The sequence below is a fragment of the Pteronotus mesoamericanus genome, unplaced genomic scaffold, assembly GCF_021234165.1.
Source record: "Pteronotus mesoamericanus isolate MK-2021 breed Mesoamerican mustached bat unplaced genomic scaffold, CSHL_Meso_final contig_40, whole genome shotgun sequence".
NCBI lineage: Eukaryota > Metazoa > Chordata > Mammalia > Chiroptera > Mormoopidae > Pteronotus > Pteronotus mesoamericanus.
In genome coordinates this window covers 9,779,568-9,805,173 of record NW_026555150.1, presented here as the reverse complement: position 1 = coordinate 9,805,173, position 25,606 = coordinate 9,779,568, and the positions used below count along the sequence as shown (strand labels likewise).

General features: G+C 47.5%; 1 protein-coding gene across 2 annotated transcripts in view; it reads right to left on the bottom strand.

Moving 5' to 3' along the window:
• Nucleotides 1–287: 287 nt before the first annotated feature.
• Nucleotides 288–25,606, bottom strand: part of BCORL1 (BCL6 corepressor like 1) — a 61,121-nt gene continuing 35,802 nt past the window's right edge. For both annotated transcript variants that reach the window (XM_054577009.1, XM_054577010.1), the window contains 8 exons: nt 25,029–25,418; nt 21,379–21,602; nt 16,878–17,099; nt 14,584–14,750; nt 13,497–13,642; nt 6,734–6,811; nt 5,474–5,624; nt 288–2,228 (listed from right to left, as the gene is read on the bottom strand). In XM_054577009.1, coding sequence (XP_054432984.1) covers nt 1,949–2,228; nt 5,474–5,624; nt 6,734–6,811; nt 13,497–13,642; nt 14,584–14,750; nt 16,878–17,099; nt 21,379–21,602; nt 25,029–25,418 — 1,658 coding nt within the window. In that variant the 3' untranslated portion in view covers nt 288–1,948. The remainder of the gene's footprint in view (nt 2,229–5,473; nt 5,625–6,733; nt 6,812–13,496; nt 13,643–14,583; nt 14,751–16,877; nt 17,100–21,378; nt 21,603–25,028; nt 25,419–25,606) is intronic.

Sequence of the window (25,606 nt, the reverse complement as noted above, 5' to 3'; positions counted from 1 at the left end):
GGGAGAAGAGTAAAGAGAGACGGGAGACAGAAGCCCTGACACAGGTTTTTCAGTATGCAAGAGTTTTTGACTCCACAGCCAGTTGCTTAAAATGAAACATAAAGGGCAGCCAGGATACACACCCAAATGCAAAAAAGTAAAGGCAAACATAAAATAAACCACAAAATACCATGAACCCCAACAAAACCAAAGAATTAAAACCCAAAACCCCTCAACTTTATATATATATATATTTTTGTTTTGTTTTGTTTTAAAAGGGAGAACAACTGTTCAAAACCAATTGGGCAGTATGGTGGGGGTGGGGAGCAGTCCTACAGAAGGGGGCTGAGAACCTCCCCCTGGGAACAAAGAACAAACACAATACAAAGAAAATAACCACCAATGCTCCTGAATGGGTCAGGAGTCTCCAGAGAACAGATTGTCCCCATCCTCAAACTGGCTTATTTTTTTTGTCTTTTTTTTTCCATTTTCTTCTTTTGTTGTTGTTGTTTTAGCACCTGTACAATAAAACTGTACCATCTCCAACCAGAGCCGGCCACAGCTAGGCCCCCCTGCCTTTGGATGGCACATACTCTCTACAAGGATTGTTCGGAAAAATAGCAATTGGTAGAAAAATAAGAACAAGAGTGGGAAAGACAATTCCACACAGGGGGTGGGGACAGGGAAGCAGCCCAAGCTCCTCCCTCTCTCTCCCTGAACAAGCCCAGTACCGGAGGCCATGAACTCAGACCCGGGTCCTGCCCGAGACAGTCTGCTGCCCTCACCTAGGAAACAACTGAGACCTGGATTTCACATCTACCAGTCAACCCCAGAGCCCTCTGTAGATTCCAAAGAAGAATAGAGGGCAGAGGGAAGAGAGGAGAGAGAAGAGAGACCAAGGGATCCTGCGATTCTGGTGATGGTGAGAGATAGGGGGCAAGGGCTGGGAGCTGAGAGGCTCAGTATCCAGACAGGGTAAGGGCAGATTGAGGCGGGGTGGCTGGGGGTGCAGGGGGGTAGCTGCAGGAACACACCCATATCTCGCACTCTGAGGGGAGCAGTGAAGAAAGCGTGAGGAGGGCCGATCAGATCCTTCAGGCCCATTCTCAACTCTCCTCCATTGGGGTCACTCAATAACCCCTCACTCCCACAATCCTGTCCCTTCATCAGTAAACACTAATCTCCAGATAGCAGGGCTGCTGCAAAGGGTAGGGCGTGGTGAAACAGAAAAACTGGGGGTAGGGGAGCACCAAAGCCTCAGGATTTACCCCCAACCCCCTGGCCCTGGGCCAGCACCGGCTACCTTCTTTAGTTACAAGTGTGGATGGCCCCCACCTCTCTCCACCCCCGCCCCAGTGGGGTTGGGGGGGACCCTGGGAGTAACTTTGTCAGAGGGAGGGAGGGAGCAGCTCCACAGCTTATCAAGAAAAAACAAAGAAAGGAGGTGAAGAAAGTCCCTCAATACAAGTTGTCTCAAATTATCACAGTGATACAGACTTATCAGAAACCAATGAAATACAAATTAAATACTAATAAAATAAATACTATGGAAGACAGAAGAACGCAGGGGAATGGAAGGGGCGCTCAGAGATTTAGGCTTTTCTCCTTTCTCCTCCAGACAGGCCACAGCCATCCAGGGCCCAGGTTTGGTCTTGGTCGTATACAAGGAGGCCAGTCCAAGGGACCCTGGTGCCATCTCCCACCACCCCTGGGACCTCTCGTCCTCAGACGTGGAATCTAACTTTCCACCCCCATTACCAACCACACGACAATAACGATGACAGGGAGATGAGAACTAATTGTAACCCCTCCCCAAAAAATCCAGTCACTAATGCTGGCATTGATAAGGCGGCTTCTTGTTGGTCCGTATTATTGCCTCATTCTGGTGCTCGGTGGGGGAAAAACATGGGAGGTGGGGAAGGGTAAACTTGGGAGGAGAAAGAAGAAAAGGGAGGAGCTGTTTTCCCCGTCAACTGTTCCAAGGGTGGAACTCCACCTCGGACCCCAGGAGCCGAAGTATCTCTGGCTCATACCGCACCAGCTCCACAGTCTCAGAGGAGCCTGGGGGGCATTCGTCCATGCCTCCAGGCCTCTCAGCAGGGGTCAGCAGCTGACTGGAGGCCACCTGCCTGTAGAACTCAGCCTTGGGCAAGGTGACAATTTCAAAGTGCGGGAACCGAGCCTGAAAGATCCTTGAGGAAAGCTTCAGCCTCTTCAGGACGTCAGTAAAGAGAAACCAGTTGCAGGGCCTGGAAAAGGCAAAGATAGGAGTTAGGGAAGGGGGCTGGGGGGCAGCGGTGTGCGTGCCAAGGACACTCTGGACAGCCCAGGAAGCCTGCCAGTCTGGCTACCCCCTGTTAAACCAGAGGCTCCTTGGGTGTAGCTGAGGCAAAAGTTTTCTCCTGCCCGCTTCACTGGCTGGCCCAACTTTCAACTAGATGGCGAGCACTCAACCCATGACTGACCTCTTCCAAAAAGTGGGAGCAGGAGGAAAAGGGGCCTTCTAGAACCTAAAACTCTTAGCAGGCTTCCCTAGGCCTTTACCGGCACCGGCACCATGACCTGGAATTTACCATATGCTGGGACCAGTTCTCCTCCCCACCAACCCTTGCCAACCCGGGCTGGTTTCCCTTTCCTGTTCTCACTCCTGCTTCCCCTGCCTCCTTGTTCTCCAAGATCTTCCCCAGCAGAGGGGGGCTGTGGAGAGAGGCCGAAACTGTGGGTAATCCAAAAGGCATTTCTCTTTGGCTCTGGAATGCATTAGACAAGTTTTTTTCTCCAGCGGCAGCGAGGCAGCAGCACCGTCATTTCTGCAGGACTGGAGCTCACATTACAGCCAGCCTGCCTTTGCTGAGCATACCCGACTGGGTGGCAGCCTGGGGACAGCTGGGAGGGGTGCTGGAGAGGCCAGTCACAGGCTGACCGATTACGTTGACTAAACCAAGAAGAAATGCTGCACCGCTATGTCAGTGGTCCCTGTTTCCAGAGCTTTCCCTTCTTGCCATTCCACTGCCCCACGTCCAGCCTTCACAACTTTTGGCTCGGACTATATCACATCGGCCTCTGAACCAGTTTCCCGCCACCAAGAATCATTCTTCTGCCCCCAGCGCTCACTGGATCCTCTGTTACTATTAGTTTTCTAAAAAGAAAACCTGACTTGCTCACTCATTCCTTAAACAGCTTTCAATGGATCCGCAGTACCTTCAGCAAACAAAACAAAACTCCAAATTCTCTCACATATTATGCAAAACCTTCCAAACATCATGACCCCATTCAACCTCTTCAGCCAAATATCCACCCAACAATACATACTGTATCCCCTGCCCCACTGAGTGCCAGCCATTTGGGGAAGGACTAGCCCTGCTTTCTAAACTTTCTGAACTTATGTGTCTCAGTGCCTTTGCTTGTGCCATGCCCTCCCTCCTCTCCTCTCTGGACCAGTTCAGATGCCATTTCACCTGTGAATACTTACCCAATGTAACTGGTTGCTTGTCTCTGGCACCTGGTTCACACCCCTAGAATACTACTTCTAATGGAACCCATTTCAGAAAGCATGCAAAAGAAATGTAAATGGTGGTTCCCTCTGTGGCATAGGAATGGGGGTTTGGGGTGGACTGGACTGTTATTTTTCACTTGATACTCCTCTGAACTGTTTGAGTTGTTTGCAGTAATAAATCTGCTTAGGACATTTGGTCTTACATTAGAGTTAACTGTATATCCGTCTAACCCCTCCACTAGACTGCAGACCCTTTTAAGGTCAGAGCTGTGTTCTGGCCCTCAGCATTTGGCCTGCTGCGACTGCTTAAGACATGTTTATAGAATTGAAGGTTCTATACAGCACCTAAAACTTCTACCGAGACCCACAATTCTTATCCCTACAATGCAACGTTTCTTCCAATTGAGTGCAAACTCTGTCATCTTACACAATCAGGGAATGGAGTGTTCTGGAGAAAGGGACTATAGATACCATACACTTGGACCATCGAAGAATGGAAATCCCCCCAGAACACTGACACTAGTGATCAGAATTTAGCTTTGCTTTCATGGTGCAGACGGCACTTCTGAACCCCACAGGGCCACAGATAATCATTGTCCTACATCCCCCTACTTCTTGAAAAACATAAAACTTTCACATCGCGCAGCAGTTGTGAGGAGGAGCAGATTCAGGAGAGGTGCTAGAAGAGTTAACACCAGGAAATCCAGCATGACCCACACCAAGCTCTTGACCGAAAACATGCCTGCCAGCCTGCTTGTGGAGTGGCATGCAGCCCTGGTTGCCTGTGTTCTGTCCACACCTAAAGCACACTACCCTGGTCCTTTTACTGCCTGGGGCCCAAGATCCTGTTTCAGAGAAGGAGGTGCAGAATACTTTGGAGGAATTAATTAACTGTGCAATACTATATCCCAGAGGCCCAGCCCCGCCCTCAGGGATCAGCTTATGCCCAGAAGAATAAGGACCAAAAGCCCCTGAAACTTGATCCCTACTAGTGTCATCATATAGGCTATTTTTATTCTTATCAGGCCATGGGGGAAGGGATGCAAAGAAATTGTGGTTGAATGGTTAGAGTCCTCAGCGAAGGGGCTAGGTTGAAGGGTTCCTAACCCACTGTCTACACTCTCCCACGTGCACTTCATGGGTTTTCACTACTTTTTTTTTAAAGGATCTGCTATTTTAGGAATAGATATCAAAGGAAAACCATCCTTAAAGGTGTTTGCAAAGGCATTTGAAACATGTGAAGAAGACACCAAGAAGAAAATACTTGGTGAAGGCTAAGAAAGCAAGGACAATTCATCCTGTATTGTCCTCACCAGCACTGCCACACGGCCATACAGTGAACCTGACAAGAACCACGGCCCCACAGGCTGTCCAGCTCCCTTCTGAATCACCAACTCAAGATTAAATTGGATTCGGTCTAATGTTAAGTGCCAGGTAAATGCTAGTCTCCAAAATGGGTGATCCCTGTTATAATACACACAGGAATCTGGGATGACAACGCCAATGCCATCCTCTCCCCAGCATTCAGGCGAGTAGAAACCAGCCTCTGGGTTACTTAAGGACCCCAGTGGCCCCACAGCTATAGCAACCATATGTCCTAGCTTTTCCAAGAATCTCAATTTCAAAAATTCTGTCTGGCTGTCCCCAGAAACCATGAAAACGTTCCAGAGATTCTAATAGTTCATCAACCCAAATATCTCCCAGATCACCTCTTACACCCAGGAACAGCACAAAAATCCTTCAGAGAGTGAATCTAGATTTGGGGTTTGGGAAATAAACACAGTCAATGTATCTAGAGCTTACAGACTCTGTTGTGAATATAACCAAACTGGGCTGGAAAGTCAGGCTGGCTTTGGCCATATGTTATCGTTCTCAGGCTCCAGCGTTTGTTCTGCAGGTCTCAGCTTCCTTCTGGAGAACTCCATCCTTCCCAGAGAGGCAGGCCAGGGGTCGCCAGGATCCTGGCACTTGGTCCCCATAAATCTCTCAGACACTTACCCATGGGACACTGACACTTGCAGGTTGTAGCAAGGGAGAAGAGGCTTGTCTGAAAGCTCAAACATAAAATCATCCTTTTCCCCATCATCTTCGTGATCAGAGTTCCCAGGAGGATTATGTAGGAGGTCACAGGCAAACCCTTCTTTTTCCTCTGTAAGGAGAACACACAGGGAATTAGGACTTAGCTACATGCACAAAACCGAAGAACAGAAATGTTCCAACAAGGCAAAGGGGTATGAAGGTGGGTGATTAGAAGATAAACCAAAAGCCTACAGACCCCTGGCCGGGGCCAAGGTTCGATGATCCCATGGCTCCCATCCTTGCAAGGGCACATGAAAGTTCCAGCCCTGGAAGATAGTAGTGTTTTGTGGCCAGAGATTCATTATACTACTCTAGCTTTCAATTGGAAAAAAGCAAGGTGATGTGAAGGATGAGCTGCTCAGCTGCTGGAGATGAAAGCCTGAAGCTACCACCACGGTCAAAGGCAAGGTAAAAACACCTGTCCTTCACTTCCCCTGGTTTTCCCAAACCACTCCAACTGCTTGCTGGAATCTCCAAAGCCCAGAGGGGGTCCAGCCGGTTCCCTTCCCCAGACATGAGCTTGGGTTTGGTTTGTTTCACTCCATCCTAACCTTCTCCTGCTCCAGCTTCGCCTAAGCTGAGGGGTGGGCACCTCCCTCGATCTGCATACCCTGGCCTGGTTGTGGATGATAGGTGACTGACACAGATGAAGGCTGGCTGCTCCTCTAAGTGAAGGAAGCTCAGGCCAGAAGACTAAGGGATCAGGAGACAGCAACTATCTCAGAAACTCTGCACATTGTGGGGCCAGGGGAGGGAGGGAATGGCAGCTGCCAAATGAGGGGCTGGATCCCTCTTGAGTGTGAGCAATACCAGAAAAGGTGACAATGTGCATAGGGGCGGGGCTTCTGGCAGGGTTAGTACAAAACAAGGGAGGAGAAAGGGACCTTGGAAAGGAGAGAATTAAAAATAAATACCCAGGGTGGGGGGTGGTAGAGGGCTAATGATAGCTTTGTCCAAATAAGTGGCATCTCCTAGTTTAGGCCAATGAGTTCTGAGTCTGGGGGAGGCATGCACTAGAGCCTGGGCTAAGAGTCTGTAAGCTACTGACAGGGGAAGAAAAGCTACTTCCACAGGGTCACTCCTGCCTTTGAGAAGAATCAGTAAAACCCAAAGCAAATCCCACGTCTCTGAGCCACAGACACGGTTGGAGGTTAGGGAAGAATCCCATTGCAAGCTTACCCAATACAGAACTGCTGTAAAAATCCCAGGATACACCAGGATCACCTTCTGCCCGACCCTGAAGATCTGAGAGGTGATCTGATAAAAGAAGAGAAGGCAGTGAGGAAAAAAGGGTAGGCCGGGTGAGGACTCTAAAAGCAAAGTATGTCCACGTGGGGCTAGGAGATCAGGAGAAGGGAAGAACCACAAGAGGGGCTGGGAGTGATGAGAATGATATGCTTCTATGTTTCTGGCTATCAATCAGAGGTTGCAAACCAGTAGCCAGGAGCCAAATCTAGCCTACTGACCACCTGGGGTTTGGCACACTGTTTTATATCAAAAAACATTAGTAATTAACATCCATCACTTTAAAACTGAAAGATTTCACTTAAAGTCCAGATTTCCAAGTTTTCTTGAAAAAAATATCAGAAGATCTGGCAGCACTGTATCCACATTCCTGCATGTCAACAGTTGGCTGGAGGAGAGGCGACATGTGCTATTCTCCAATTCAACAGTCCCCACCCAGCCCGCTCTGCTCTCTTACGCGATCAGCCTGGAGGCATTTAGGGATCCCTGCTTTAAATGGTGTAGGTAATTACTCTGCAAGCAGAATCCTAGCTCTAGCCTGTACTTTAATTCCCTGCTGGCCACAATGTTCCTTTATCCAATCACAATCTCCCCAATTCAAAGGAAGATAAGGAAGCACAATTCCTCTGTTTCATCTTTGAACATCTGGCAAATGGCCAAGTTTATCCTCACAACAATCTTCTGCTTCCACTCCTAGTTACAGACCCAAGAGAACTGAAAATGGGTGTTCAAACAAAAAGTTATGACTGAATGTTCACAGCGGCTCTATTCACAAAAGCTCCAAAACTGAAACCACCCAAGTTATTGAAGCTGATAAAAGGATAAACAAAATGTGGTATATCTATACAATGGAATATTATTCGGCCATAGGGAGGAATGAAGTGATGATACATGCTCCAATTTGGATGACACTTGATAATGCTGTACTTAGTGAAGAAGTCAGACACAAAAGGCCACATCTTGTATGATTACATGAATATTAAATACCCAGAACAGGCACATTTATAGAGACAGAAAGCAGACTGGTGATTGGGAAGGAACAGGGAGTGAGCGCCTAATAGGTACAGGGTTTCCTTTAGGGGTGATGAGAAAATCCTGAAACTCAATAATGGTTGCACAACACTGTGACTGTACTTAATATCACTCAGTTGTACACTTTAAAATGATTAAAATAGTAAATTGTGTTATCTGTATATTACCACAACGAACAATTTTTAAATCGCCTTTTGCTTACTTGTTCTGAGGACAGACATCAGGTCACCGCTTAGCCTCCTTCTTTCCCAGCTAAGCATCATCTTGTAAAACTGTTTCACTACTGAGTCCCACACGGACGAGCAGGTTTTCATGACAAATTCAATTGTGTCATCTGTGGGCACACGGCCCAGTGGTTACCAATATGCCACCTAGTACAGGTGGCAAGATGATTTAGCTGTGTAGGGTTGCCACCAGCCCTTAAGTGACACCTGGGCAACAGGAGAGGAGAGTCCAAAGGGCACAGATGAGGTGAGGGTGCCCCCTGAAAACGAAATCCCAGGAGGAAGTGAGCAGGCAGCCACTCTTAAAGGAGCAGAGTTACTGTCCCCTGCTGGAAGGTACTACTTGCACTCCCACATGCCTCCACACATGCTATCAGCAAAAATACCTATTAGCTGTTGTGACCTACTGAAAGAAGTCCATTTTTAGCAACCTTCTAGGAGATGAAGGGTTTATTCCAGTAGGAAAAGGTGGCCAGAGAGAGCTTTCAAAGTAATAGCTGAGCAGCTAGAATGGAAAACCTCTTTTCAAGTGCAGTAGGTCTTTTGTGCATTCCATGAAAAAACTCTGAGGTCATGACTGCCAGCTTAAGTGCTCTTTGGTACCCTATGCCACTTGAAAGTTGACAGTAGTTTCTTCCTAAAACACGTTTCAGTTAGGTATGTGTTTATTCTTTGCCTAGCCCTGTGCTAGGTGTCCTAGGAGATAAAGGAATGGGATCATAAATTACCAAAAGGCAGGGGCCACATTTGTCTTGTTCACCATTGTCTCCTCAGTACCTAAGCCCAGGTGCCTGGCACATAGTAAGAACATAATAAATACACAGGAAAGAAAGAAAAGAGGAGTTACCACAAGGCAAGACTGTACACTATAAAGTAATGTGCTTGCTTAACCAGCATGCCCAAACCTACGCATTCAAATGACTGCTGCCTACCCCGCAAGAGGTCACAGGAGGACTCCATCAGAGCAGCCCTAGGCCACCACACCCTTGTGGCTCCTCTATAGGAACTGCCTTCAGAGCCCCCTGGCAAATTCCTCTCTAATTCTCCTAACAATCAATTTTTATCATTTGTAACCTTTTTGAGACAGCTAGAAATTAACTGGCATGAGCAAAGATGTAAAAGTCAGAACAGGCCCATGAGTGGCACACAAGAAACTGCAAGGTTTGCTTGATGGTGCAGCTTCAAGTCACATTTCCTCACAGGTCTTCACACACAATCAGGATGAAGAGTGACTTTCCTTCTCCTTCATTTGCCGTTACCTCTTCCCACAACTTTCAGTCCTTTCCTCTTATCCTTTCCTTCAAAAATACCCTCAGCCCAGCAGTCCCGTTCCTAGGTATGTATCAAATGAGCTGCAAACCGGTACCCAAACAAATCTTGTAAGTGCACATTCATAGCAGCACTCGTCCCAAACACCAAAAGGTGGACACAACGCAAATGTCTGTCAGCTGATGAATGTGTAAAGAAAATGTGGTATATCCACACAATGGGATATTATTCAACCTTAAAAGGAAGGAAGTACTGAAACATGCTACCATGTGGATGGACCTTCAAAACTTGCTAGTACAGGAAAAAAGTCAGACACAAAAGGCCCCATGTTGTATGGTTCCATTTATATGAAAAATCCAGAATGGGCAAATCTATCAAGACAGAAGGTAGATGAGTGGTTGCCAGGAGCTAGGAAGCTAGGGAAATGGAAAGCTACTGGTTAATGGGGTATGAGGTTTCATTTTTGGGTGATGAAAATCTTGGAAGGAGATAGTGGTTGTACAACATTGTGAATGCACTAAATGTCACTGAATTGTTTACTTTTAAATGGTTAGTTTCATGTGAATTTCAGCTCAATTAAAAAAAAATTTAAGTTCTCATTGTAAGTGATCACCCTGGCAATCAGATTTTCTTTAATTTCCCAGGGTCCCATCATACCTCTCCCCCCCTCCTCCAATCAAGCCACCAGCTGAGAGACATGAAAGGAGAGAAAAACAAAAAACAAGTGGTCTTTAATACACAGGGGCAGGGGGTAGTATGGCAGAGGTCTCTGGCAGGAAAAGCAAAAACCTGTGATTTGGTGATGTCAAGTGGTAAATTGCTAACCTCTTCATCAGTGGAAGGGAAAGCAGTCCCAATACTTCCTCCAGTGCCCCAAACCAAGGGCAACAACCACCCCCATAGCCCCCTCATTCCTTCAGACAAAGGAGGAAAACCGAATCTGTTTTCCCTTGGCTAGCTTCAATATTATTCTTTCCTTCAAAAGGTCAAAGGAAAATCAGTCACATGCTTGCCTGTCATTTGGCCTGAGGAGGTCTTCCAAAGGTCTTCGGGAGGGTTTGGATGGCTTGGTGTTCCAGGCATATGAGAAAGGGTTTGCTATCTGGTCTCCAGAATCCAGCACTGTACCCAAAACTTCACACGTGCTCAATAAAGGGATGGTTCAATAAATGAATGAAAGAGTGCCACTATATCTCTCATGATCTCAGGAGAAATGGGCCTCATTTTAAGTCAACCCAATATGGAAAATCCACATTTACAACCCAGATGAATATCAACATCTCCTTTACAAAAGGATTCACTGCAGAATGCCTGTAAATAGTGACATTCCTTTGGGTATTTAAAAAAGGATTTGATGTCCAGACTCTTCCAGAACACGGGCCTTGCACAAAATAAGGGAAGCTTTACACAAGGCACAATCCTGATGCTCTTTCTCACGTTCTCCACCTGCAGAAAATGAAGCCCTTTGCACCCTATGGGGATTTGCCTTCATTTTCTGCCCAGTAGGATCTCTACTAGGGGAGGAAAAAGACAATCTACAGAGAGTCTGGTCAGGGAAATGCTTGGGGATGAAACACCAAAAGCTTTAAAAATACCTCAGCTGGGCAGGGACAGTAAAAAAATAAAAAAAAAAAATTTAAAAAAAGTCCACCCAAATGTATCCAGGTGTAGGGGCTGGGAAAGTGGGGTAGTGGAGAGAACTGCCTCTCTAAACTCCAACCTCATGGTCCTTCCTGCAGCCACTCTGCCACTCTATCCCGTGGCTTCTTGCGATCAGGGGAGGAGGGGTACCAGGACAAAAAAAAGAGAGTACTACTCAGTCTAGGAACCACAAAAGGGCCTGATGACAGTTGCACAACACTGTGAATATACTAAGTGCCACTGAATTGCTTACTTTCAGGTAGTTGTTAGGTGAATTGTACCTGAGTTTTTTTTAAAGCCCTGCGTATTGTCTTCTCATTCCCCCAAAACAGTCTTTGGACCCAAGGACTCCCTCTGGAAGTCCATTGACTTCTGCCAGTGCCTGCCTTCCTGGGGTGTCGGGCCAAGGTCCTGGCCCTGCTTACTAGCACTTTCTCCAACAGCCAGACAGAGCTCTGCCTTTATCACCACTTGATATCTGCATGGACAAGAGGTGGCCCAATTTTAACATTCCCTTCAGTTCCTGGCCCCCATTATAAAGAACAGCTCCATTCCATAAAGCTGAGAAACAATGTCAAGATTTGAATGAAGGTGTTCAGCTTGGAGAAGCTAGAAAGTATGGGAATTAAGAAAAGTCTTCTCTTGCTTCTGCAACAGGGAGTATTATTTGAGTTAGTTTAAGGACATATCAAAAGACTGGCGAGTAGTTGGGATGAGTTAATGGAAATGAGAAGAAGAGATAAAAAGTGTGTATTTCTGATTTCTTAACTACTTAAAAATGGTTTCAACATTCAGACTCTTTTGGAATTTTGGAGAAGGGGTCATGGAAGTAAAGAGTTTGTCTGCTTACTCAGGTGGTCAGAGAGAGCTTTATGTGGACCCAGAAGACCTCAAGACCCTCAGGAGGGCAATCTCTGGTCCACAGAGGCCCTGGATTAGAGCTATTGATCAGAAAAAGAGCTTCATATGGTGCTTTTACCAAGTTGAGATGCTCTGGATGGTTATCTGTGCCAGCTTTTCCTGGGAATTGAGCGCCATGCAGACAACTATATGTGTGTGTCTGAGAGGGAGTACATGTACGGCATGGTATGTGGGAGGAGGCCACAAAGAGTGCTTGCCCCGAGCCCCACTCCCTGGTGATGGTTCGACGAAAGGAATAGGCATCATTGCTGAACCAGGAAAACAACTGAATGAGCATCACAAAGTGGCTCTTCCCCTCAACGGCAGGGGCCTGGGACCCCAGAGATGAGGAGAAGGAAAAGCCAGTGGTCCTTCCCTGAGCCAGGGAGAAACTGGGTCTGGCTGTAAGGCCTGAGGCCTGTACACAGTGACCAGCAACCTCAGGGTTTAGCTGGCTTGACTGGGGACGGAATGGAGGCTGGCTGAGCAGAAACCAAGGCCTCCCGCAGTGGCATTCCATCGCAACCCCTGGAGCTTTTATCCGTATGTAGGTGCCACTTCCCATCTAGTCTTTTCATGAAAACCTTCAGTTTAGGTTCCTTTGTTTTTACCTCATCATCAACTACCTGTTCCACCTTTGTTTGATAAACAAATGAAACCCTGGTTGGGAACCCAGAACTTTCTCTCTGGAGTAGGGGAGTGGGGACTAACCAGGGAGCAGCCTTGTTCCTGTGGGCTCCCAGTACAAGAGGGGCTCTACCACAAACATCAACACATCCAAGGAGGGTCACTGACACAACTCCCAGATTCTTTGGGCAGTCTGAAGAAGTAACTGTTAGAGTGAGGGCCAAGCTGTGATGTCACTGAGGAGGCAGGGTTTCTTCCTTCAGAGGTCAAGTCTTAGGAGACTCCCACTGAGCATGCCCAAGCTAGACTTTCTTCTTATCTTCCCCCTGCTGCCCAACTCAGTAGAGCTATCTAACTACTGACAAACAGCTGCCATCTGTTAATGAGAAAATAAACTCATGTTGGCTTGTAGCCGTTGCCATAGGCCTGAACACCAGACACTTTTCCATAGGGGTTAGGTGAGGGAGGAAGAGAAAAGAATCGGGGCGGGGGTGGGGATGCAAAGGGAACATCACAGTTACTACAAACAAGCACTGTAAGAAATAAAGTGTCAGGAGGGGTCCCAAGGGTTCCACTCTGATCACCAACAGGAGAAAATGCAAAAACAAAGGCAAAACACTAAGTGTCACTAATTGGAAACTGATATTCCATTCAAAACACAGGTCAATACATTTTGTCCCCAACTAAATCTATTATTGGGATTGCTGTCCCACAAGGAGACCTGCTCCACATGCCTTGCTGGGAAATGGGTCCTGGGGGGCAACCAGGGTCCTGAAGAGGATGCACACATTGTGGGCACACACAGCATGGGGACAAGAGAAAGTGGGCCCTAGGGTTTTTTAAAGCATACAGAGACTTCTGAGACACTTAAAGCCTGTGTAAAGGGCCGACACCCCTCAAGGGAGCTGTCTGAAATGGGAGGGAGATAAAGAATATCTCCTCAGGAGTTCAGGAATCACAGGCCAGCCCCAAGGATGATGGCTTTGGGTCTGGGCTGCACTTACCACTGAGAAATCGCTTCATGGTGTCACTGCTGGCCAACTTCATGGCTGTCTGTCCCGAGTAGGTAGCCAGTGTGGGGTCAGCCCCATAGGACAGCAAGAGCCACATGGTCTCCAGGTTGTCATTGACCACTGCATCATGAACAGGCCTGTGGAGGTGATACAGGGTGAGGACAATAGGGCCCAAGTAGGAACCTGGGTGTCTAGACCTCAGGCTGCCTTGTCAGGGAAAAGTAACATGAGATGACCAGAGCATAATGTGGAGTAAAAGTCAGAGCAGAGGAACCACCTCAAGCCTGTATCTCCCAATACATCTCCCCCACCTCTTTCTCTCCCTGTGCCTCTTTCTCCTCTCTCTCACTTTTCTCTCTTATATTGCCCCCGCATCTTGAGATAGTCTCCATGGCACAATGGAGCTCCACTGGTAGCTCTGGGGTTCAGGAGAGAACGGGCCCCTGACTGAGGACAAACTTAAAGCAGATGCCTGGGATTATGAACAGAAAGACCATTGTGCAGGGTTGAGCAGAAGAGCTCCATACACCAGGCGGCAGCCAAGCAGAGCCAGAGTCCTTTGACCCAAGTTCCCTCACTTGGTATGTGGCTCGTATCTTAATTCTGCCAAGAAAGTAAGCCCTCTGACAGAGCAGAGGAGAACGGGTACAATTCCTTTAAGACACAGAAGGTGTCTTTTAAACAGTATATATAGATCAGATCTGGATGTTACCCTAAGGTCAGCCTCCTTATTCCTGAAGCCCAAGATTCTGGCTGAGACAGGTGCACCACCAGGATGGTTCACGGAAAGCCTGAGTGGTCTTCCTGGTGAAGATGCATCTGATGGGGCAATCCCTAGACAACCCCAGCTTCCCCTTGGTAAATGATGTGGACCTGCCAGCCAGGAACACACCTACCTCTGCCCTAACCCTGTTCTCCCTGCAGTCTGCAGGTGTCTTCCCCGAACACCTCCTGACAAGGTTCCTGTGCAACCCGCAGCCTAGCAATGTGGCTTGGTCTAGACTGGGACTGTCTAGCCTGGCAAAGGTCTAGGCTAGGACTGAGCTGGGGGAGGGTGGGAGTGGTGGGGGGAGCGTGCCTCGTGCCATCCTGCGCACTGCAGTTCACATTGGCCCCATGTTCCAGCAGGATGTTCAGAATGTCGGTCCAGCCCCGGGAGCAGGCCTCATGCAGGGCCGTGTAGCCAGCATTGTCGCGGTGATTCACATCCTCACTGTCTTTCTGGAGGCAGTAGAGAACAACATCCTGTGGGGACAAATATAGTAATTTGAGCAAGAAGTGGCCTGATCCTTGAAACCCCACCAGTTAGGTTCTGGGAGAATCTCTGAGCCTGACCTTTATTCTGGGGACCAATAGGCAAGTCTCAAAATCTTTTGTCAACAAAGTTACAGTCCTGAGCTGCCATCCCCAGGACATCAGCTCTGGACTGTTTCCTCAAGGACTGGAGAGGCATTTCTTATGACCAAGAACACTCATCTGGGTGTGGGGTGGTTGGGGGTGAATACCTCAGAGAGGCTCACCTACCCACCCAGAACCCAAACCCTGAGGCCTCTTAATTCCCTGAGCACTGGTTCCCTAGGTTGGGGCTTTGCAATGGCAAGGAGACATGTGGTAACAAGCACAGACTCTGGTGGTAATTTGAGAACAAGAAAGAATTGGTCTAAGTACTATACCTGGGTGCTGGTTTTCATCGTTTTAAGTACTATCTCTGGATGCTTATCCCGGCCCTCCCCTCAAATCAAGATTGTTCTGAGTATAATTCCAAGTGGTCATTCATCCATATAGTAATTATTAGCTTCCCTGGGCTGAGATGATAGGACCAGAAACGGGACTCTGGGCCTCAAAGCATCATATCCAGTCTGGGATGAAGCTGATGAATAAGCTCAGGGGAGGGGAGAAGCAGCCCTTCTTCTGAGGGAAGAAGCCACAGCAGCTACTCGGGGCCCATCATCAACCCTCGCAGGCCCTGATGAAAATGGCCCACTCAGCCATCCTGACTGACAGCTAGCTCACAGACTGGCTGGTAGAATGAGTGAGCAAGTGTGCACGTGAGCATGTGCGCCTGTATTGGGGGTGCTGCCTCCTGGAAATGGGAGCTATCACACTGCCTGTGCCTGAGGGGAGCACGAGGCCCCCTACTCTCCTAACCGCTGTAGATGTTCGCACCTCCCTCATACCTCAGATGATCTCTCCCACCCTCCTGTGACAGGCTGCCCTATCGCTCTGGCCCTGTCATCATTGGTTCTCTTCCAGTTTCCTCTTCGCTGGTTTGGCCCCAGGTTAAAAAAAATAATCTTGTGGGCAGGGGTTGCTCATCATTTTTTCCTTAGATCTCCCTTGGCAGTTCTCCAGAGCCCCATACTATGTGCTCAAGAAAGATAGTGGCTTGCCAGAGAGACACTGTCAAGGCAGCTCTTCTATGCGGACCAGCCTGGCTGGGAGTGCAGCTGTCCTTAAATATGTCAGTTATAGGCATCAGAAGTCTTAATTAAAAAAAAAAAAAAGAGGACCTACTCTATAAACCAGAAGCCCCATCCTTATGAACAAATTCTGAGGAAATACAACGTATGGTGGTCCAAGTTACATGATCAAGGGAGTTTGTATCAAAAAATGGGAAACAGCCAAAACGTCCGACATCGTTATTTCATGATGGTAAATAAGTCAAGCTTCCACCCCTACCCTGACACTTGGGAATCAAAAAAGACCTTGATGTGAAGTCAGACTCATGTGTATGTAGTAGTTTGGTGATCTTAGAAATGCCACTTAACATTGCTAAGTCTTGATTTTTACACCTGTAAAATGGGGCTAATGAAACCTACCTCCACAGGCTTATGGTGAACATGAAATGATATGAAGTTATTAGAGCTCTTAATGCAAAAAAAAAAGTGCTCAATAAAGCCAGTTCCCTTACCTGCTTTGTTTCTGATTCCTAGGGAAGTAGTTTACAGTGGGGTGGGCCCAGCCCTGCCTTCCAATACAGTCCTGAGCCCTCCACTACTGGAAGCCAAAATAAGGGGATGCTAGATGAAGATATTAAGAGTGAACAATGACCACCTCTCTTCCTCTCTGGGGCGGGGGCAGGGAGCCAATACACAGGGAATTTCAAGAAAACAACGTCCTCCCAAATCCCTTTCTGGCCTAGAAACGTACTGCACGATATTGTGTTACCACTTCAATTCTGTTCACCCCCAAATTGCCATCCAAATGAGCTTGCATTCACAGACACCATGCCACGGACAAGGAGGCCAACAGTGTAAGGAGGCCACCTGGGCTCAAATGCCAAACAAAGTACTGCCCAGGCCAAAGAAGAGCCGATGGGAGTGTTTCCGCAGATGCTAGGGCAATTGCATTCTGTAACTGGATGCTCCTTACCTTATAGCCAAGACGTGCTGCCCGCTGCAGGAGGGTCTCACCCGCATTTTTGTTCACTATGAGCCGCCGTGCCTCTGGGGGAATCTGCCGGGATGCAGGAGACTCTGAGGCCTCCTCTAGGCTGGCACTTCGGGACTTAGAGGGTGTGCACGGTTCCGTGGGTTTCACTGAGGTGGGAGGCTTGGGAGATCGTGTCTTCTGCTGGTTCCAACGCCCTTTGCCCTGGAAAGCAGAGATGTAGTCCTGGATCAGGACAGGTTCCCATTCACTTCTGCCCAGTGAGCAGATGCAAAGGGGCTCAAATCCTCAACCACATGAACCAAGGAATGATGAAGGGATTGGAAATCAGAGATTGAGGGGACATCTCAGCTTCTCTCAAGCACCCTGCATGCCTTCTTTACCTGCTTCAATCTCCATTTACTGAGCTTTTTATAAGTCATCTCTATAAATAAGCAGAAGCAAACTCAGAGAGTAATAAAGATAAGCAGAGACAGCTATCTTTGACTAAAGAGGCACAGCTGCAGAAGCATTCACTCTTGTTGCAAACACCTTCCCCCACATCAAACCCTCACCAGGCTTTCCCATCTTCTACCACACTGTGTCCCAGGTCACACTCATGCCCTCCTGGGGCAACGGACAGCACTCAGGCTTGGGATTCAGACAGATCTCAGTTTGAATCTTGCCTCTGCCGTCTACTAGCTGCAAGGCCCAACCTCTCTGACCCTCACTTTCTCCCGTGCAGGGTCTTTGAAATAATGAACTAGAAAGGTTCCAGAACAATGCACAGGGTGGGTGCTCACAAAAACATTAGAGTCCTTTCTTCATAAACGACCACCCCGTATGTCTCCTTTTCCCTCTCATTTGAACTGAAATGTCAAGAGCAAGTTCCCATGCCTGTCCCGTCATGGTATATTTGCATCTTCAGAGACAAGTAACTTATCTCCCTAGTTCAGGGGCCTTCATATCAAGAAGAACTGTGCTCCCGGAGCTACATTCAAGGAACTAGACCCAAGAAGCCTCATCTGAACCTGGACCTAAGTTAGATGTTGAAATTCTTAATTTGAAGCTGATGTCAGAGTTGGTTGAGACTTTGAGGGGCCTTGGGAAAGGTGGGTGTGTCTTACATGTGGGAGGCACATGAATCAGACTCTGCCCTCATTAGACTCCACGATGGCCCCTGATGATCCCCACCTCTTGATATTCATGTTCTTGCACAGCCCCCTCCTGCAGTGGATAGGGCTGACCTTGTGTAGCCAACAGGAGACTGCAGGGATGACAATGTGTGATTTCCAAGCCTAGGCCCTAAAAGACAATGTGGCTCCTGCCTTGCTTTCTTTTGGGTCACATGTGCTGGGGGGAAGCCAGTTGCCATGTCATAAGGACACTCAAGCAGCCCTTTGGAGAAACCCATGGGCAAGGACAGGATACCTCCTGCCAAGATCCGACATCAACTTGCCAGCCATGTGAGGGAGCCACCCTGGAAACGCCAGCCCCAGTCAAACCTTCAGATGAACGTATCTGACACTTTGACTACAACTTCATGGGACCCCAAGCCAAACCCAGCTAAGCTGCTCCTGAATTCCTGACCCCTAGAAACTATGTGAAATAATGCATATTTATCACTGTATGAAGCTGCTAAATTTTAGGGTAATCTGTTACACTACAATAGATAACTAATACGTCCCTCAGTTTATCCAAATCCCTCAGGGCATCAAGGTCTCACTTAAATCCTGTTTTCTACAACATTCTATAATACTCTGGTCCCCACTGTATGCTTTCCTTGCATATCCAGACACATACTCTGAATCACACAGTCTGGTGCCTGATGCCGCACTGCTTTCATTTCCTTTCATAGGCAAGTTTGGCTTTCCCTGCTAGATTGTAAGTACTGTGAAAGTAGGGTTTATACTATCATCTTCTCTTTTGCTGCTTACAGCACTTAACTCATGGCTGGGCATATCACTGCAACAAATATTTGTTGACTTGATTTAAGCCAGCCATGTACAGAGCCCTACGTAGCCAGAAAAGTTGCCTAGAAAGACATGAACCCACCCCGGCTGGTGTGGCTCAGTGGATTGAGCGCTGGCCTGAAGGCCAAGAGATCACCGGTTCAATTCTCACTGTAGGGCACATGCCTGGGTTGCAGGCCAGGTCCCTGGTGGGGGGCACACAAGATGCAACCACTCACTGATGTTTCTCTTCCTCTCTTTCTCCCTTCCTTCCCGTCTTTAAAAATAAATAAATAAAATTTTTAAAAGAAAAGACAAGACAGACATGAACCCAGGAAAGGAGAGCCCAGGGCATTTGTTTCCTCTGGTGAATCCCAAGAAAACAAGAGCTGCTATCTATCCTGATCCTAAAGGGGTGGAGAGGTATAGCCACTAGCAGGAAGACACCAGTTCTGAGTATATAATGCTGCTCTACTGCCAGGAGGACAGAGGTGCATAATGGCAGTACTGGAGATGCTGGGTAAAGTGCCCAGGTTTTTGCTAGGCAAAGCCAGTAGCTGAAGGGTGACTCTCCTTGTAGGGGCCAGAGCTGCGAGAGACAAGGGACGCTGCCTTAGAGCAGAAGGAACAAGAGCAAATGGGGGCCACCTCCCCCTCCCTACGCCCGTCCTGGCGTCCTGGCTCGGAGCCCCCTGTGGGAAGCCTTTGGCCAGTGCCCCAGCTTTAGTGCTACAGGCGCGTCCCCCCACCCCGGCTCTCCCCCACGCCCCCCTTCTTTCCCACTACAAAGCAAAAGCGCGGTGCCATGGGGGCAACTGGAGCAGGTGGTGGTGCCTGGGAGAGAAAGAAAAGTGGGAGGGAGAAAGGGAGGCCCTGTGAAGGGACAAAACCTTTCAGGGAGGAACATTTCAATGGACATACTGCCAGGCAGAATAACCAGAAAGAAGCATCAGAGTGTGCTCCTGAATGTCAGGCGGCTGGTCACCTTTGTGTGGAACAGGGCCCACTCAATGCTGGAGGAGCAGGGGAAAGGAAGGGGGAATCCCATATTTTGTCAGAACTTCTCCGGCTTGCAGGGTTTCCCTGCCCAGCTGTCCCCTCCCCCAGTGTCTCCAGGATACAGACAGAAGCCACCCATTCACAGGGTGGAGTCATAAGGAAAGAAGAGAGTGGAATGGGGGTGGGGCTCCAGAGGGCAGCCAGGCCTGCCTCAGGACCCAACTGTCACTCAGGACCACAAAGTAACCTTGCACAAGTCCCTTAACTTCCATGAGCCTCAACTTCCTCACCATAAAAAGAGGACAACAGCACCTGCCTCCAAGAGTCACTGTGGGAATTGAGAGTGATCATGTGAATGGAGCACTCAGCACACTTCCCTGCTTCTCCCCCATCCCCTCTGGAGATGGTCACTGCTATCTTTCTGCCTCATGGGTCTGTCCCCTAATTCTAGCCTAGGCTAAAGCTCAAGGATATATACCAACCTCAGAAAGCACTTTACAATTATCAAAACCTTTAACACCATTGCCTCCTTTGTTCCCCTAAGCACCCTTGTGAAATGGAAAGGACACAGTATCATCTCCATTTTTAAAGATGAGAAAATAGGTTTGAGTATCTCTTCTGAGCTAGAAACTAGATTCCAGAATGGGGAAGGAAAAAGGAGAGGGTAATGAGCATCTGGTCATCCACCTTTTTCAGTGCCACTCAGGGATCTCTGCTTAGGAGCTGGAAAGAGCCAGAAGAAGCACAACCACCAAAACAAGCTCAATATGACCTTTTCAAAATTGTCAATGACGAATACTTATTATGGGTATACTTTTGAACCCAAACCTTCATTTCTCTCAGGTGTATAACTCACCAAGGATGAGGAGTGTGTGATTTTTTTCAAATTGTACAACGTAGAACCCAACACCAATGTCATGAACATCAGACATGATTTTGAACAGGGTTTCTAGAATGCGTGCCTGTCTACTGATTGATGAGTGTCCACTTACCTGCTCCTCTGCTACCATGAGAAGCAAAGGGACTGGATAGTGGGGATGGGGAAGCGCAGCTATAATGGGGTCCAAGCAAAATTCCTTCAGTCTCACCCTCCAGCAACCTTCGTCTGGACATCAACTACCTTGCTCCTACAAGTTGTTTTCTACCTTGACTGACTCAGAAATCTCCCTGATTTATTCTTAGCCCAGACAAAAGCTTCTTGATTGGATGTTAACAAGCTTTTCAGGTTAACATCCTGCCATATTCTTTAACTCTTCCTTAGCTCAAAGGAGATCCAAGGATTGTCAAGGAAAAGCCATCATGAGCTAAACCCTATACTTTGCAAACACTTGTTAGCTCTAACTTCAGTGCCCATTCTTCAAATCCTCCCCCAAACTCTTCTAGAACTAGTTTAAAATACTTTAATAAATTTGGGCTAATTATTTGATCCTCCCCATTACTCACTCACTCTCTGTCTCACTCCCTCAAAGAACTGTTGACAGAGAAGCCTCTAGAAAGCCTGCAACCCCAGCCCACTCCCCCTCCTCCACAACTCCCCTTAGCAAACAACCTACCTTTGCCTCTTCTGAGACATTCACCATGTGCTTGGTCTTGCACTTTCGTTTTCCTGATGGCTTTTCTGAATTCTCAAGACAGGCTGGCTCCTCCAGGTTGTTTGGGAGGAAACCATTTGGCGAATCCGCGATCCCCTGGGCTTTGTTGGGCAAGAGAAGGTTCCTGTTCCTGAGGTGGTGCTCTGAACTTTGGGAGGAAGTCTTCTGCTTACGGGCCTTTAAATCTGAAGACAAGAAACAGGTAAGAATGGATAACAGGGAAAAGGAACACAGAAAAGCAAATTTTTCCTCTAAAATGAATCAGAAGACTTTGGGGATTAGAATCTCAGTACAAAGTTGTGTAACTATCAGCTACCTGTATTAGTGTGGTGCTGGAAACTCCACTTAATATTTCTCAAATGGACACTGTACTTCAGCATCAAAGTCCCTCCTCTATCAGCAGGCAACAGCTCCCAGCCCTGGCTGGATAGGGCGGCCCATCTGGCTGTCCCCAAAATGACAGTAATTTTAAAAATATTTTCCCATAGCCCAGAGCAAATCAGAACTTCCTTTTCAGCTTTCTCCCTATCCTCTTTGCCTCTTTCTCCATTCCAATATGAAAACAAATTTAGAAGCTCTACTGATGTGAAGTATGAAGTATAATGGGGTGGGAAGTAAATGGTAGGAGGCTTCCTTCATAGCCTCAGCTCTACCCACCTGACTGCCCTGTTGGTCTCTGTGAGAACACAAAGATCAAAGCCACAGAAACTCCCTAAAATCAGAAGGTGCCATGGGGACTTAGTTGGTGGTCAATCACAGAAACATGCTGCCTCACTTGGTTGGAAACCAAGTTACTAGAATGCACTGGGCAACATCTCTAATTCTAGCCAAATCTCACTGAAAAAAAAAAAAACAAAAAACAAAAACAACTTCTTAATTTAAAAAAGTGTAGTTGTGATTCTTACAGCTCTTTTCGGTTCCAGAGCAGTGATCCCTGATTGGCACTGGGAACCCCATTACCAAGAGCCTCACTGCCCAGGTCAGTCCTACACCCCATATGCAGAAGGGATAGACTGGGTTTACCCTTATCTTGTAGCTAATATTAGTGTTATGTGGCATGGTCACTAGCTGTGTGACTGGCTGCAGACAAGTCATAATCTCCCCAAGCCTGTAAAATGAGGCGAATATAATCCACATCACAGAACAAGTACAAGAATTAAATGAGGTAACATATTCAAAACCCCTTTATAAAGTGTTAGAAAGAATAGGCATCGTTATCGTATTATTTAAGTGTAAGCTCTTTAGGTAGGGCCATGCCCATGTGTTCTTTATCTCCCCTACAAGTCTGACCACCATACTACCTAGCACATGGCAAATTATCAGTATGTCTGCCAAATGAGTAACTGCAGCCTTGGTTTCTCCAATTTTTAAAACAAGGGGGTTGCACAAGATCCAAGAAGTCACATGTGACATCGCCAAGGGCATATCCAAATGTGGGAGGGCTGAAGGTTATGCAAAGCTTTTAAGAGGCCAGCTGTCACACCACCCCTTTATCCCAACTTGTCTCAACCCACTAGTGGGCCCCCACACCCTCCCAAGAGCTACCGTACTAGATGGGTTGTAATGGCACTTCCAGGCAATGTATTCTAAACCAGGGCTTTCGATGCAACAAGTTTGGGCTGAGGCAAAAGAGGAAGGAACAGAACTGTGTCTTGTGAGAACCTCAGGAAACTGGGGGAAGTCATATTACAGCATTCAATGCCACAGAAAAAGCAGCAGCCCCTGCCTCGTTAACAAGGCCAGGGCAGGCTCTGGAGTTTATTCATTTGTGGTGGAGCAAGGGATTCCTAGTAGCACAGGAAGGAACAGAGAGTAGAGGTACTAGGTGTGTGAGTGGGAGTGGCTCTTCCTATCCCCTCTGCAGGTCAAAAAGGGAGAAAACACAAGCCCAGAACCAAAGGAAAGGTCATGAAGCTCAGATGGGAGTAAGGTGACCTGTCTAGTTTGCCCTCTGCCTGACTCTCTGATGTCCATGTGAAAAATAAGCAGTAGTAATAGGAGGGATCAGAGCTTTTTGAGAAGAGAGATGTTTGCCAAGCAATTCCTTCATGAAGAATCACCATCAGATCTGGAGGAAGGTGACCAGACGATATGCCAAAGCCAACAAACAGCTTCAGCTGGAAACCCTTAGGCATATAGATGGAGGGAGAATGTCAAACTTTCCAACAACTGGAGCTTCGTCCAAGTCCAACAAGAGGCCTAGCTAAGTGGTGTTCTCTGTGCTCCTGAAGCTGCTTAAGGAAAGGCTACCTGCCCAAGAGTGCTGTGGAGATCTCTGTATTGGGTGGAAAACTGGACCAGGCAACTCAAAGGTTCTTCTGATTTCAAAAGCTAATAAGTTCAGTAAGAAGCTCCCAAGTTTCTAGGAAACTAACCCTCATTATAGGAAATCAGTGATACAAAAGCTCCCTTCATCGTAACACAAGTGGCTGAGGCCAATGGCCTGACAAGTCATTTCTGACCAATCCATTATGGCTCTGGCAGAAAAAGGAAAAATTATCCCTGTTTTTTCACACAGTTGATGAAAATTAGCTTGATTACTCTCATAAGTGTAGGGATGGGTATCATATATGTCTCTAAACAGAGCCAGAAATGAGGTTTAGCCTTCTTTGCATTATAGCAAGTTCAGTACATATCACCCACTCTGTATGCGGATATTCAGTTTTCACTAATCAGGAAACTGCAGATCTTTACCAGTAGCTCAGAATGAATACATTACAGAAGACAATCAACTGTTGCTTCAAGGGCAGAGGTCAGAGATAGAAAGTGACAGACAGAGGGTTTTTGTTTGTTTGTTTGTTTGTTTGTTTGTTTTTGGAGCCCAGAGATGCATTTTTTGGCTCATCTAGAAATCCATTATAGGCATGCTACTGAACAGTGCTTAGCAAAACATACTGATACTAGCTAGGTAATAGGCTATGCCTCCATGATTACATATCATAGCATCTGATGTGGCCAAATAAAGTCTGGTTTACTTCTTGGGCTGCCTGCTTTTCCAACTCAGGTCCAACAAAATAATGCCACCTCAAGTCACCTGCCTCTTAATAGCTTTTGTGGCTTTAAGGGAGGAAGCAAAGTTGTACCTACTTTTAATTGAAGTTTTTCTGTTGAGAAAACCATCGTACTTTTAGTTTAGGATCTGAAGACATCCCAGAAAGGCCAATTAATGCCCTCTTTCTTTTTGAACCCAGAATTCTAGGAGAGAGCGAGCCCAGCTTCCCTAAAGACTCAACTCCCTCAAGCCAACCAGAGAACTCCCTGTTATTGAGTTGTACCATGCCAGGATGTCACTGTGGCCTTGCCCACAAGATCAGACTTTTATAAGAAATTGAAGGGCTTGGGCCTATGTATCCTCAGCTCACTTGCAGGTCAGTCCAAACTCATTCAACCTCAACCCCAAGCTAAAACCTCGGACTGGCACTGAATGACCCCTCTGGCAGCTGCAGCTCATACCACCAGGTTTCCCTGGGTGAACAGGCCTTTGGCAGGCATAGAGAAGGCAGAGGTGGGAACACCCAACATGTCTCAGGGCACCCCAGAAGCCAAAGTCACTATGGCTTGGGGATAGGTGACAGCAGCTCCCTGGGACAGCACCTGCTGGCTGGCCTTACCTGCTCTCCCTTTCTGCTGCTGCTCTTCTTCTTGCTCAGTCAGGTACTCCCCAGTCTGATATTTTCGGTTCTTCTGCCGTCTCCGTTTCTTCCTCTTCACCAGACCTTCCTCCTCATCTTCCTCCTCTTCCTCATTGGTGTCCCACATTTGCCGGGCAGCCTCTGTTCTCCAGGGCATTTCTCGGGCTCGCCACAGGTGCCTGCGGCCCTGGCTCAGCAGAGTCTTATCCTGGGCATGGTGGCTGCGATATTGGGTGTCCCGCTGGGTCTTTCTCACCTTCCGACGCTTAGCTGGGGTGGGGGCCACCTCCTCTTCCTCTTCTGTGGGGAAGACTTCCTGGCTTCCCATGTCACTGTCTGCCATTCCAGCAAAGGAGCTACAGATGCTTCCTGCAGACAGAAGTACAGAAGGTATTCAGGTACCTTTTCAAAGGACAAAATATGGTGTTGAAGCAAGTGCATTGGATTAGGAATTTGAAGGTCTAGGTTCAAGTTCAGGCTCTGCCAGTTATTAGCTATATGCTGTAGAAAAGTTCCTTCACTTGTTTCCTCACCTAGAAAATAGGGATACTGTTCTC